Below are 13,773 nucleotides of genomic sequence, written 5' to 3'. Positions count from 1 at the left end.
GGAAAAGTAAGTGATGCATAAAAAGGAACTTTTAACAAAAATCCCAAATCTCCGTTATTGTTAATAAACAGATTCAACCGAAGCCGAGATTCGAACCCACGTGGGTACCAAAGAAGGCCATTAATGAGAGCGCTGGAGATGAACGTTCAGGGGAACGTAGAAGAAGAATCAATCCATCCAATGGATGAATGATAAATTCCGGACCGTTCCTCTTTCCCGCCACACCCTAAAACCTCGGTATCCTGGCTCTGGTTTCCCCGCTCGCGCTTTTTTGCTCTGCAGCAATCAGAAGCTCATGAGGTACGTGTAGTGAGGTTTTTTTCTGCTTCCCCATCCGATTTTTCTCCGGACCGTTTCCCGTTGACGACATTCTCTGTGCATTCGTCGCTGTCGTAGCTGCCGATCGAGCTCTCGAACGGCCTCCGTCGAGTTTAATTTGCCAATCTGAGGGTTCTTGATGGTTTGGTTGACGTTGTCTGCGAGGTGGGCTGTGCGGAGCGTTGGTTTTATTATTTCTATTCTCGAGCACTGTGAGTGGAGTTTTGGAGTTTTAGTGGTTAGAGAGAATGCATTTTGGATGAGAGCGTTGAACTAACCCCACTAGGGTGCCCTGCTCTGTTGATAGCGTGGTTTCGGGCAAGTGTTCTCTCTAGGTAGTGGAGTCTCGCGTTGAAATTTTTATTTTTTTGGATTTTAAGGTGTTGCCGTTGTTTTAGGATTCTCGTGTGATTTGCAATGCAATGACTGCCGAGGCGACGTTCGAGCGGAGTCTGCGGTAATATGATAATTGAAGGTTTTGAGAAATTCGAGTGAGAAGTTGCTGAGGCATTCATTTCCATCACCATGTACATCAAGCAGGTACAAAGACCTCTAAGAATTGCTGTCATCATTATTGTTTTGATTGAATGGAAGGGGTCAATTGCCTTGCTTATTTTTTTCATTTTAGCTTAGAGGTTCTATATTTCTAGTAGCTCTGCTGTTGAAGAACTGGTGGGATGCTATGACAGTAAAATTATAGCATGTCATGAACAAGAAGTCTGATGCTGTTGACAGTGTTTACGTATTCATGCATTACTTAATTCGACTTCATTATCTCTGGAACTTTACTTGAGATATGAAGGGAGCTTTCTAGTTCTTTTTTGCCTTTTGTATCATGAAGACTTGAACCAAATAGATCTAGCCTTGCTAAAGTGAATGTGGTGGAGTGTCGGGAAAGATTGCTAGTCAAATTCAATTTTACTATGTTTATTTTGGATTCTCGCGCAATTGTTTGAAACTGTAGTGCAATAAAGCTACTGCACTGCAGAGTAGGGCGAAGGAAGCTTGAATTCGTCGCTTCTGCAGGGTAATCTAGCATTGCCAGGAAGGAGATATTGGGTCTGGTCATGATCGTTCTGCTAGCTTAGTTACCTGGATTAAGATCATATGAGGATACTTAGGAGAGGGAAAAGCTAAATAGTCAGTCACGGGTGTATCTAATCCGAAGATGAGGATGACCATTGTATCTAGAAGTGTAGAGAGCATCAAAATTGTTTTACTTAATCATCTCCCTAACGTAGACAACCATGTCTATTTCATCGTGCTCTCCTCCCAGCTAGCTTTGAATTCGGCGGGAGGGTCGATATTTCATTATGTGTACGGAACTGGGATTTGAGTTGTTTATGGCTTATTTTATTGTAAGGTTTTTGGTGTGGTCTTTGCTGAATTGCCTACGGATGCCATTATGTCGGTTCAAAGGTGATAATACTTGGACGTGGCGTTTCCGCCTTCAGGTAATTATTGAGGGCTTCAAGAGCTACAAGGAGCAAGTCGCAACCGAACCATTTAGCCCCAAGCATAACTGTGTCGGTGAGGCCTGGAACTTCTCGTGGTGCTTGAATCTGATTTAGTTGGACAATTTGAACAGGACTCTGGTACTTGTGATGCTTCTTGGGCAGGCTGTTGTATAAGACTTCTTGAAATGTTCTTTAAACTTTTGTCATTGTTGGTCCCCTCTCTAATATTTATCATTGTAACTGTGCTCGTTGTTCAGTTGGTGCAAATGGCTCGGGCAAAACCAACTTCTTTCATGGTATAAATACCTTCTCAATTTCGCCTCGAAGCTATATGTTCACTATGGATGCACTCTGCTTTGTAAATATGTCAGTAATTCTCAATTTCTTGTGAGGATTTTACTTGAACTTCACTTTCCTCATACTTAAGCTATTTCTTGATGAAGGATGGCAGCACCGCATACTCAATAATATCTTTGCAATGCTTATCCTCTTCTTAGGTGTTTTCTACCAAGCACTGTCAGGCTGAATCATTCCATAGTGAATGAATATGTGTCTTGACGATTTTTTCTTTAAATCGTGATTGTGGTGGATGTGCAGCCATCAGGTTTGTTCTCAGCGACTTATTTCACCATCTCCGGGCTGAGGATAGGCAGGCTCTTCTTCATGTTCGTATTTTATCCAAACCTCCTGTTGATATTTTATTGCTACACCATCTAGTTCTTAGGGTTTGATGTTACTTATACACTTTTAGTTAATTATTTTTCTGTTTGCTGTTCCTATTCCATGTACACATTTGCTGCTGCCACTTATTTTGCCGTGTTTTGCCGTTGGCGCTCTTTCTGTCTTCACTGGAAATATGTTCGAAATAAGATTAATTCAGATCCGAGTTTGGTTCTGGGCAATATCACACTGCTTCTGGGCAGCGTAGTATGTCTGGGAAGTAGGATTAATTCAGATCCGAGTTATACCGACCCAGATACAACCCTCCTGTTTCTAGTGTGCTGTATAAATCAACCCAGTTCAGTTGCTTCACCTGAGGTGGTGCTTATATTTCGTCTTTGTATTCCAGGAAGGCGCAGGACATCAAGTTTTGTCGGCGTTTGTTGAGATAGTGTTTGACAACAGCGACAATCGCATCCCTGTACAAAGCTTTTCTCATACTTCATACTCTTTATCTATTGATGTCGTTGACTTACACATACATACATATACTGATGGGAAGCAATCATGTCTAAAGTGATTGTTGCATCATCATAACAAGCCTAGTGTCATGATTCTCAATTTCAGGGGTCTTCCTCATTTTAGGCTTATGGGAGTAAAATTATAATTATTCAAGAATACTGTGCATGGACTCCCTGAATGCTTACTTTGTTTGCAATTGTCTTACTAGGTTGACCGAGAGGAAGTGCGATTGCGACGGACAATTGGTGTAAAGAAGGACGAGTACTTCCTCGACAAGAAGCACATCACGTAGGATTTTGTTAACTTCACTGTTCTTGTGAAGTGACCAATTTTGATCAGTTGTCTGCTTTCTATGTATGAATATCCCAATGGAGAGATGTCAGTTTCTCCTGCTGGTTGTTATGTCTCTTAATATGTTGATCTTACTTGGTTTAGAAAAAATAATGGTGTGTTACTATGACTGTATAATCCCATGTTGTTCTTCCAGCGGATTCGTTCATTCTCCCTGTTGGCATTTTTGTGCTTTTTTACATGAATCTTATTTATATTAAGATTCGACATACTTCACCTGTTATTAACTTGCAGGAAAACTGAAGTTATGAATCTACTTGAGAGTGCTGGATTTTCTCGGTCAAACCCCTACTATGTTGTGCAACAAGGAAAGGTATTATTTCAATTAGAGAGTCACTTCCGATCTTTTCTCTGATCGACGTAAGGTCACCCAGCTAGACTTTTTTGGGTTTAGTTGGAAACTTTGTTTTGTCTTTGGCGTTTAAGCCCGAAGGATGTAAATCAGGGTATTCAAGCATAAATATTTGGTGGCTAAATAGCTGTCTGGTTCTCTTGTACTAGTTCATACATGAATGGTCTTGTTTTTTGGTTGTTGGATAACTCAATAATAAGATTTCAGCTTTTAAATTCAAGTTTCTTTCTATGGTATAACTCGTGGGACGTGTTCATGATTTGCAGATTGCTTCTTTAACATTGATGAAGGACCATGAGCGTCTTGATCTGCTGAAGGAGATCGGGGGCACTCGTGTGTATGAAGAACGCAGAAAAGAGAGCTTGAAGATTATGGTGGATACAGGCAAGTATTAGTTATTTCTGGAGTCTTCTGTAGCCAAAATGTAAAATTGCAAAATCAGAACGCAAATTCAAAGTTTTCAGTTTGTCTGGTCTGTTTCATCTTTTTTCTCTGGTCTTGCTACAGAGTAATTTCCCGCATGAGCTTTTAGACCATTCCAAATTTGGATTCAGCTATCTGATATATTCATTGCTTAAATCCTCAGAGAACAGAAGAAAGCAAATCATACAGGTGGTACAGTACATTGAGGAGAGACTGAAAGAACTTGATGAAGAGAAAGAAGAGCTTAAAAAGTATCAGCAGCTGGACAAGCAACGAAGATCCTTACAATACACGATTTTTGAGAAGGAGCTTCTTGATGCAAGGCAAAAGCTTGAGGAGGTTGGTTTATCTGTACCTGAAATCTGCGTTTTGAGAAGCTAGTGTGTCGTTGCTGGGAATGCGCTGTATGTGCAATATCTTTTGTTTTCTGGATAGTTTTTTAATGCCGATGAATGTTCAACTTATAATTAGCATGTATATTTACTGAAGATTTGAAAGATCCGCATTAAAGTACTACATTTTAAATTCTATCTTTGTGTCCAAATTCTAATAGATTGGTTCGTATGTACAGATTGAAGAAGCTCGAGCAAGAGTTTCTGAAAAGTCAAGCGAAATGCACAACACTGTTGTTGATGCTCATGAAAAGTCCAAGAACTTGGAGAAGGAGCTGAAAACTTTGAACAAAGAGTTGCAGTCTTTATTGAAAGAGAAAGAAACTGCAGAGCGACAGAAAACAGAGGTTTTGAAGCTGTATGCGAAGAAGGAATTAGATGTGAAGGATGTTGAAGAGCGAATGAGAGCAGAAGCACGAACTAAGGTTGGCTTCAAGCACTCTAATGGTTGCTCATTAGAGCACCTTAATTGTTCCAGCGTGACTTTATAACCGGAACAGATTTTGTGCGATGGATATTGTGGAGAGATGCGTTATATCATCCAAAGAGCACCATAACAATTTAACATTGTGGATGCAATGTGTCCAGAGTTCATGTTTTGATCCATTGCAAGTCCTTTTGTTAAGATCCTCGTAATTCTTTTTTAATAAAAAATTGCATTCTAAGGTTAACTGTTTTGTGTAATGTTACCAGGTGGAAGTCCAAAGAGAACTCAGAGCGATAGAAAAGGAGGTTGAACGATCCCAGAAAGACCTTGAGGATGTTAGTCCTGTCTTTGATCAACTCATGGCTCAAGAAGAGGCCATATTGAAAGGGTATATATTCTATTAAAAGCTTTGTTCCGTCTTTTTGCTCATGAGGTATTTTCATGGTATTTATTTACACTCAAGGTTTGGACTTCCATTTCCAGGATCGCAGATCGTGAAAGACAACTCAGTATTCTCTATCAAAAGCAAGGGAGGACGACCCAGTTTCGGAGCAAAGAAGATAGAGATAGTTGGCTTCAGAAAGAGATTGATGACATTGAGCGGGTCATGGCAGATGTTCAAGAGCAGGTGGGGAATATTAGCGTAACATTTTTTTTGATTCATTAGTTCGCAATTGATAGGGTTAGGGGTACATCACTGGTTTCACATCAATAATGCTACCGCTGAGAAATTATTGCTACCATCTGCTTGTTTATTTATAATCTTGTTGTGCGTATCAAAATGTATTGTGTTGGTTTTAATCTTTGAATCATGGCAAAAAGTACTAAAAAGCTGCATTCTTTATAAGCAATCTAATCTAGTCTTTGTACACAAGCTGAAGGGGAAGTACTTCTTCACATGGAAGTTGAAACAATGGACATTCTAGGAATTCATTCTGTTATAAAAGTGTAGAGCCCTTAATTTTCAACTTGAATGCATCATATGAGTGAAGATTATCGTTCACTCTGAGGATGTTTTTGTAATTTCATGTTAATTTGTTTCTGCTAGTATTGTTGGCATTTATATTTCAGTCTCTAAGTTCGTACTTTGTGAACGTGCAGATTACCAAATTAGAACTAGAAGCGAATAATCTGAACGAGGACTATGCCCAGCAGAAGAGAAACATTGAAGCTCGTGAAGCTGAGATGAATGAACAAGAGGCGATAGCTGATAAATGCCGCCAGGATTTCTCAGCCATAAAAATTGAAAGGGATGAACTTCAGGAGAACCGGAAGTAAGTTTTCCTTCTAAGATTGATAAACCTAGCTCAATCATGGCATAAATCTTAGGTTCTTGAGACCTCTAATATTAGATCTATTTGGATGGACAGCTAAAGAACTAGATTTTGCCCCTAACTCTGAATTAGTGCTTGTTTAACAGTTGATCTTAAGTTGAGATTTCTTTTCGATGTCAGGTTGGGAAGTAGCAGCACTGTACCTTGTGCACGATGCAAGATATTTCAGATATCACTAACACGAGCTTCTTGCAAACTAACTCTATTTTTTTGAGCATGTGAAACTTAAAACTTTGAACACTATCGATCTGATCTTCGATCTTCTGAATGAACACATCTGCAGGGTGCTTTGGAAGAAAGAGAATGAACTTAACCGTGAGGTTGAGAAATTGAAAGCGGACATTGTCAAATCGGAGAAGAGTATGGATCTGGCTGCTCCAGGAGTAAGTTCATGCTTCAGTACTCTAACTGGTCATATCCTGTTTTAGTGTCCTTGTTACAAGATTCATGTCCTTTCCTCAGCTTTCTGTTTTATTATTATTGCAATCTACAAATTTCACTTACTTTGATTATATGTGAAGTTTACTAAGTGATTCACTCATTTTTTTTTGTGTTCAAACACGTTACTATAAATTCAGTGCCTTTTTTGGGTTTTTGTCTTACATTGGTGATTTGTTTCTCTGTAGTGAAAGTATCTTCTGAGTTTCACATATGTAACACAGTTATTTCCTTGTTTTAGTTATGGAACTTTTATTGAGCAGCTTGGTATCTTTGTACTTTCCTGAGCAGGACATCCGTCGGGGCCTCCAGTCAGTTCGCAGAATCATAAAAGACCATAATATTACAGGAGTGCATGGTCCCCTTGCTGAGCTCTTGGAATGTGAGGAGAAATTTTTCACTGCTCTTGAAGTTACAGCAGGCAACAGGTACCGTAAGAAGTTTTAATTTGGTTTCTACGACTTCACAATTTTTGCAAGTAAAATATTGGGCCGATCAGTGTATGTTGAAGGCATGAAATGACTCAAATAAATACTGGTTGGTTGCAGTTTGTTCCATGTAGTGGTTGACAACGACGAAATCTCAACAAGAATTATTCGGTACTTGACTTCTGAGAAGGGCGGAAGGGTCACTTTCATGCCTTTAAATCAAATCAGATATTCTCGAGTGAGCTATCCCACAGGTCCCGATGTTGTCCCTTTGTTAAAGAAGATCAAGTATGACCTCCGATTTGGCCCTGCTTTTGCCCAGGTCAGTTTATTGTATGATCCCCTTGTGCTTCAGCAGTTACTCTCTGTATCTGCGTCATGGTCTTAATAGATCTTTGTCATCGTTCACTCGTTTTTCCCTGGTTTTATTTTTCATAGTAACTTGTTTTAGATCCTTTCAAAAGAAATATCTGATTGTGAGGAGTGTTTCGTTTGTAATAAATACATTGTAGGTTTTTGGAGGGACTGTAATATGTAGAGATCTTGAGGTTGCAACAACTGTTTCACGAACTGCTGAAGTTGACTGCATAACATTGGATGGTGAGTGGCTTGTCTACCTTCAATTTAATTGTACATGTCATAAGTTTCGAGTTTTTTTCCTAGGTCTGACTATTTAGAATCGTGATGCTCTTTCACTTAGCAAGGTGATTTTAGCTGATCTGAGCTCCATTATCATTTTTGAAGCGTGTCGTGATTGTATAATTATTGAAACCTGACAATAGGTGATCAAGTAAGCAAAAAAGGAGGTATGACTGGCGGTTTCTACGACTACAGAAGATCAAAACTGAAGTTACTTAGTGTGATTCGTGAAAATAATAAGCTTGTTAATGTGAAGCAACAGGAGCTGACTAAAGTGAGAGCTGAATTGCAAAATATCCTCTTGACTCTGCTTCACTTGCAGTGTTGTCTTTTCTTACGTTATGTCATGTTGTGTTATGTTTTTTTGTAATTTTGTTTTTTTCCCGAGTGGATATTTTTGAACGTTTTTCTATGGTCATATTTCTTTACTTCTAGATGCTGGTTTGAGATTGTAAAATGTTCTTTGGTAGTTCTTGACGTTTCTTACATATAGACTCGAAGTGTAATGCCATTGTAAGTGAACAAGAGAAAATGAATGCCACTTTGAGCTATCACAAGTCACAGGCAGATCAATTGAGGGCTGATATAGCTGCTCTCAAGAAGCAAGAGAGCTCCACACGGCAAGCTTTGGAGGCAAAGGTAAAAAATATTCTTTTTTGAGTGCGTACTAAGTGCATTTTCATGCTTGCCAGATACAGGCATAGAACTTTCATGATGGACTTAAGTCATCTCATCTGTGAGGGTCGAGGCTGTGTAGGGCTTACATCTCGAGTGTTCCATTTTTTAAATCCTGAAATCCTTTCTCTATGCTTTTAATGATCTTTTCTGTCAAATTCTTTTGATGGTAAGTTGATGAGAGATGTCGGTTCACTGCGGTTCCTGAATTTTTCCATATGCGTGTATTTATCTAAAGGACGATGAAAATTTCTCTGGTTTCTTCCTAGGTTATATTCTTTACCTCATAGCTAATACATCAAGTACTTGACAAACCCTACATTTGAGTATGCAACATGCTGATAACCGTTTTTTTTTTTCCTCCTCTTTTTTGTTTTGCAGAAACGGCTGCTTGCCACAGCTCACAATCAGATTGATTCTCATAAAGCCGGCATAGCTTCCAGACGAGCAGAGATGGAGACTCAATTGGTTGATTCCTTGACGCCTGAACAAAGGAGTTTATTATCTTCCTTGAATCCAGAGATCACTCAGTTGAAGGAACAGCTCATTGAGTGCAAAGCCCGTCGGATGGATGTAAGATTTTTCTGAATTCTTTATTTAGTAAAGTTATTAACCTGCTATTCATAGTAACTGGCTTTTTTGTGAAGGCTTATTTGTCTAGAAGACAGTAGATATACTCGCAGCTTATTCCTAGCCTCTGACACGGAGATCTCAGCATTAGGATTCGATGGTAAGGAACGGACGCCCACAAACTGGGCAATAGATTGTACACGTTTAACACAATCTGTAATCAGTACACGTATATGACAAATCAGGAGTGGGAGTTAGAAACATATACGTTGATTTTCTGGAAAAGCAGGGACGTGTACGATTGTGGTTGAAGAGTTTCATTTTCCTGGGGTTATGACAGCTGCTACGGAACACGATGGGACTATCCGGTGTATTGTATAAGCGCAAAACTTGATAGTCGCGGAAGAGTTTTTCTTTTTGTACATATATTCTTTTAAATTACAGTTTTCATCCCTTTCTTTTTATCTCTGTCTCAGGCTGAGACCAGGAAAAGCGAACTGGAGACGCTACTAGCGACAAATCTGGTGAAGAGGCAACAGGAACTGCAAGCTCAGTTAGCTGCATCTGACTCACAAACGATTGTCCAAGATGTGGAACTCAGAAAACAAGAGCTGAAGGATGCCAAGAGTACTGTAGATGAGGCTGTACGACAGCTGAAATGTATGTGCCACATGGGTTGTTGCAGTTTCGGGACAGCCCAGTTTAAACTTCTGCTCTTGTACATATGTCCACATTAAGGCTAAAATATGCGGTCTGTCCCTGATTTTGGTTGGATCACGTTCGCGCGTTTTGAGGATAGTTTGTAGGTTAGTAATATTTTTTTTGTTAATAGTGTTGGTGTGCAATGAATTTGCATCATGTATATGTACTTCTATTCGGTCATCATACTGCTCGTTGACTTGCCTTCACATCATGAGGGATAGATACACTTGTCTCACGCGTTTGTCTTCGCGTTGCAGCGGTGACCGATCAGATCGATAAGCATTCCAAGGGGATACGCGACTTGAAAAATGCACTGGATGAACTCAAGGTGCGTGGGTCAAATGTGCATCTTCAAACTTTTTAATGTGAATTTATCCACTCGTACTTATTTTCTTTCTTTCACGTGGATTCTTTGTATACAGACAGCATGAAGTCCTGTACAGATCATTTTCAATTTGCGCTGATGCAACCTACATTTGATTTTGCTTTAGGCTGCCTTTTCGAGGATTTTTGTACTGCTCCCTCCTGAAATGTAGTTTAAAGTACCAGCAAATTTGAAGCTTAACATGTTCAAACAAATTCTGGGATCGTTTCTTCTTTAATCTGCTTTCTAAGAACATGATTCATGTGCTTTCTTTTGGCTACCTCACAAAATTCTTAATATCGCTAAATGGGCTGTATGATTATCTGCAGCAATATGTGGGTAGTAGTCGGGGAAAAATTGTATTCTCATAACTTTGATCTTTCAGTTGCCTCTAAGACTGCTAGTTTCAATGTGATCACACGTTTCTTTTAATGCGTTCTGTGTGCCCAATCCACCAGAACGTAGGCACTTGATACTGGAGGTGGTCGATAGTGTATTGCACCCTTCAACCTCGTGTATTTGTTCTAGTGAGAACTGAACTATTGCATTTGCACTTCGTTTTGCCACAGGATTATTGTAGTTTGATGGGTGTAGACTGGTTCTTAAATAGTCTTCTTTTTTGTTGTCTAGGGTTTGGAGGACAAATATGAGCTGACTCTGCAAGATGAATCCAAAGATCTGGAACAATTATTGAATACGCGTAATCTTCTCCATGCTAAACGAGAGGACTTGATGAAGAAGATTCGTGACCTGGGATCCTTGCCATCCGATGCATTTGAAAAGTAATCATGATTTCTGTATTTTTTCCATTTGCCCTCATTTCATTGCAGGTTCTGTAAACCAAAGGAGTCTTTCGTTTTGTATCTATGATAAATAACTGCGTTTGAGATTCCAACTTAACAGAGAGGCGTAGCGACTAGTCCTTAGATCTTTGTTGTATAGCTTTTTGCAGTTAGTTATAAGAATGTGCTTCTGGAATGTTCAATTTCCTTTCCCTTGTTTAAGCAGGTGCTGCGTACTTCAGGTAATCTTAATTATCATGAATAACTTGTCTTAAAAGTGACCTTCCGAAGATGTCTCTATTTGCATGTTTAGTTGCTGGCTTAATATGGACGATGGTCAACAGAAAACTTCAGTTATGCTTGTAACATTGGGGTATTGAGGGGCTTCACATTATTGTCCTTGACTACTTCACTATCAGGTATCAGAAAAAGACTTTGAAGGAGTTGCACAAGATGTTACACAAGTGCAATGAGCAGCTTAAGAATTACAGTCACGTGAACAAGAAGGCTTTGGATCAGTATGTCAATTTTACAGAGCAACGAGAAGAACTGCATAAACGCCAGGCTGAACTTGATAGTGGTGACGAGGTAAGTCTCTAAGCTGTAGTATTGTTACCGAGGTGAGGTAGTTTTTGTGAGTCTGTAGAGACATCTTGTGGTGGTCTTCTGTGTAATCCTCTTTTCACCACGTTATGTACTTTCGTTTGCAGCTTTTCTCGTATGCTTTTGCGAATGTAATTTGCAGTACCTCAAGCAATTCGCCATGTCCTGACAACTTATGGGGAGCAGACATAGTGCTGTTCATGACTAAGCTGCATTCAAAGATGAGATCTAATATGGGTTGGACCACTTTTTTTCTTATTTCTTGCAGAAAATTAGAGAACTTATTTCCGTTTTGGATCAACGGAAAGATGAGTCCATTGAGCGGACTTTCAAAGGAGTAGCAAAATTCTTCAAAGAAGCGTTTAGTGAACTAGTGCCTGGTGGCCTTGGCAGCTTGGTGATGATGACAAAACGCAAGGTAGGGAGATCCTTATATTGCTTCCTTCATGATTTTCGTTAAAAGAAATTGTGTGTATTAAACTCTGGTGCAAGTGGAGGTCGAACGCAACTCTTAATCTCACGCTAAATCCGATTTCAAATAGCAAATTGAACTTTATTCTCTTTGAGAGAGTGGGATTATATTTGGATCGTATGTTTACAGGCAGCCGAAGCAGGTGATGATGACCCTGATGAGGAAGGAGCTCCTAATGATGAAGAAGCAAGACGGGAGAAATACGTTGGCGTAAAGGTCAAGGTGAGTTGCTGGTAATTATGTGTTTATCTGAAATATAACTCAATCCAAATTTATCGACATTACTCTTAAAATGTGGTTAAATCATCTGTTTTGTGGTGTGCAGGTGTCCTTCACCGGCCAAGGGGAGACACAGTCTATGAAGCAGTTGTCAGGTGGCCAGAAGACAGTGGTGGCTCTGACTCTCATTTTCGCAATCCAACGATGTGACCCCGCACCGTTTTACTTGTTCGATGAGATTGATGCTGCACTTGACCCGCAATATCGGACAGCAGTTGGCAGTATCCTCTTTTTCCTTCACTCAAACCCTTACAATATGCTTGTGTACTAGTTATGCAATACTCATTGATATTTAGTGGTTATTGTTGCATGAACGCAAACCTTCTCATTTGAAGTTGATTTTTTCATCATTATCTCTGGTGATTGCACGTGTTTTGTTCTACCTTCAGCAGCTCTCCTTAACCTATTGTGCAGACATGATCAAACGGCAGGCGGATGCAGGAGCCACTCAATTCATTACTACCACTTTTCGGCCGGAGCTGGTGAAGGTGGCAGATAGAGTTTACGGAGTGACTCATAAGAACCGCGTGAGCCGCGTCGATGTCATCACGAAGGAGGAAGCTCTTCACTTTATTGAGCAAGATCAAAGTCATCAGCACGAATAATTCTTTAGTATTATCCTGAGCAGTAAGTTGCAGCTTGTGTAATTGTGGATACAGCACATTGGTTTGCCCAGATGCATGCACTGGATCTTGTATGGCTAGATTGTAGACTTCAGTAGTGGCTGGTGAAATGAAAACGTTCATTCGTAGGACTTCATCGTTCAGGCAACCTTGTTGAGGACCCCAAACTGCTCATTCAGTCCGTGATTGGATGGTTTTTAAGACATGTACTAGATGGATCTTTTTGCTTGCATGTCCGTGTCCCGGTGTTGGATGATCTATGAGGAGATTCTAGCATTGCACATTTGGTTTGCACTTGAGAAATTGCAAGTACACAATCTTAATTGTAGCTGGAAGTTGAATGTGGCAAAATGGTTTCAGTGATTTAGATTGTTTGGTGAATTGTCTTTAAATTTAATTTTGTGAACGTGTATTTCATGACAAACTAAACGATTTTAATGGAATGGTCTTGTTTGTTTAGGAAGAAAATGTTCTAAGCTCGCACACGTGTATTATTTAGCTGCTAAATGGGTCTCCTATATAGTTATTTTACACAAATAAGTGATGTTCATTTTTGTCGAAGACGCTGAACTCCAAATACTTCATTTAAAATTTCAAAATTTGTTTTTCCTATTCTTTCCAATTGACTGGAACTGCCATGGCTGTTCTTTGAGCCTACCAGGTCCGTTGAAGTTTTATGGCCCTTATGTACTCGTGGTCATGACTTCTTATCAGAACAAGTGTACTGCCTGCTTAAACTTATCGTATTGCATGTACTAGCCTTAAATTATTGTTGGCCTTACAACCAGGTTGATCCAAAGACTCAAGTGATACAATTTAGGGATGAGCTTGAAATATGTAATCACGACCAACTTCAGGAGACCAGACTTCGGAAATGATTGGTTCTTTTTTGTTATCGTAGTTGCATCTTGCGGTCGGAGCTGAGCCCTGACCCTCCACTAGCTTGACTTTCGAGGCTCCTC

At 39.7% G+C, this 13,773-nt stretch overlaps 1 protein-coding gene across 3 annotated transcripts; it reads left to right on the top strand.

Annotated features, from left to right (window-relative positions):
- The first annotated feature begins 232 nt into the window (after positions 1 to 232).
- LOC112276798 (structural maintenance of chromosomes protein 3) lies at positions 233 to 13,043 on the top strand. Of its 3 annotated transcripts, none has more exons than XM_073530866.1 (29): positions 233 to 300; positions 717 to 858; positions 1,773 to 1,848; positions 2,033 to 2,071; positions 2,373 to 2,440; positions 2,845 to 2,916; positions 3,166 to 3,245; positions 3,543 to 3,621; positions 3,927 to 4,044; positions 4,247 to 4,422; positions 4,655 to 4,900; positions 5,169 to 5,290; positions 5,386 to 5,530; positions 6,004 to 6,176; positions 6,520 to 6,619; positions 6,966 to 7,102; positions 7,223 to 7,424; positions 7,615 to 7,702; positions 7,885 to 8,038; positions 8,233 to 8,380; positions 8,798 to 8,989; positions 9,463 to 9,646; positions 9,946 to 10,016; positions 10,683 to 10,834; positions 11,254 to 11,422; positions 11,706 to 11,855; positions 12,039 to 12,131; positions 12,235 to 12,409; positions 12,603 to 13,043. In XM_073530866.1, exons 2-29 carry the CDS (start codon positions 844 to 846, stop codon positions 12,791 to 12,793), a joined length of 3,615 nt encoding a protein of 1,204 aa, XP_073386967.1. In that variant the 5' UTR covers positions 233 to 300; positions 717 to 843; the 3' UTR covers positions 12,794 to 13,043. The 3 variants fall into 3 exon arrangements, with proteins under 3 accessions (XP_073386967.1, XP_073386968.1, XP_073386969.1); XM_073530867.2 differs by having other exon boundaries at positions 294 to 483; XM_073530868.2 differs by lacking the exon at positions 233 to 300 and adding an exon at positions 424 to 530.
- Positions 13,044 to 13,773: the final 730 nt, after the last annotated feature.

This window comes from Physcomitrium patens, chromosome 24, assembly GCF_059467195.1.
Source record: "Physcomitrium patens ecotype Gransden chromosome 24, ASM5946719v1, whole genome shotgun sequence".
Classification (NCBI taxonomy): domain Eukaryota; kingdom Viridiplantae; phylum Streptophyta; class Bryopsida; order Funariales; family Funariaceae; genus Physcomitrium; species Physcomitrium patens.
The sequence above is the reverse complement of the archived record's forward strand: the minus strand, read 5'-3'. Positions and strand labels throughout refer to the sequence as shown.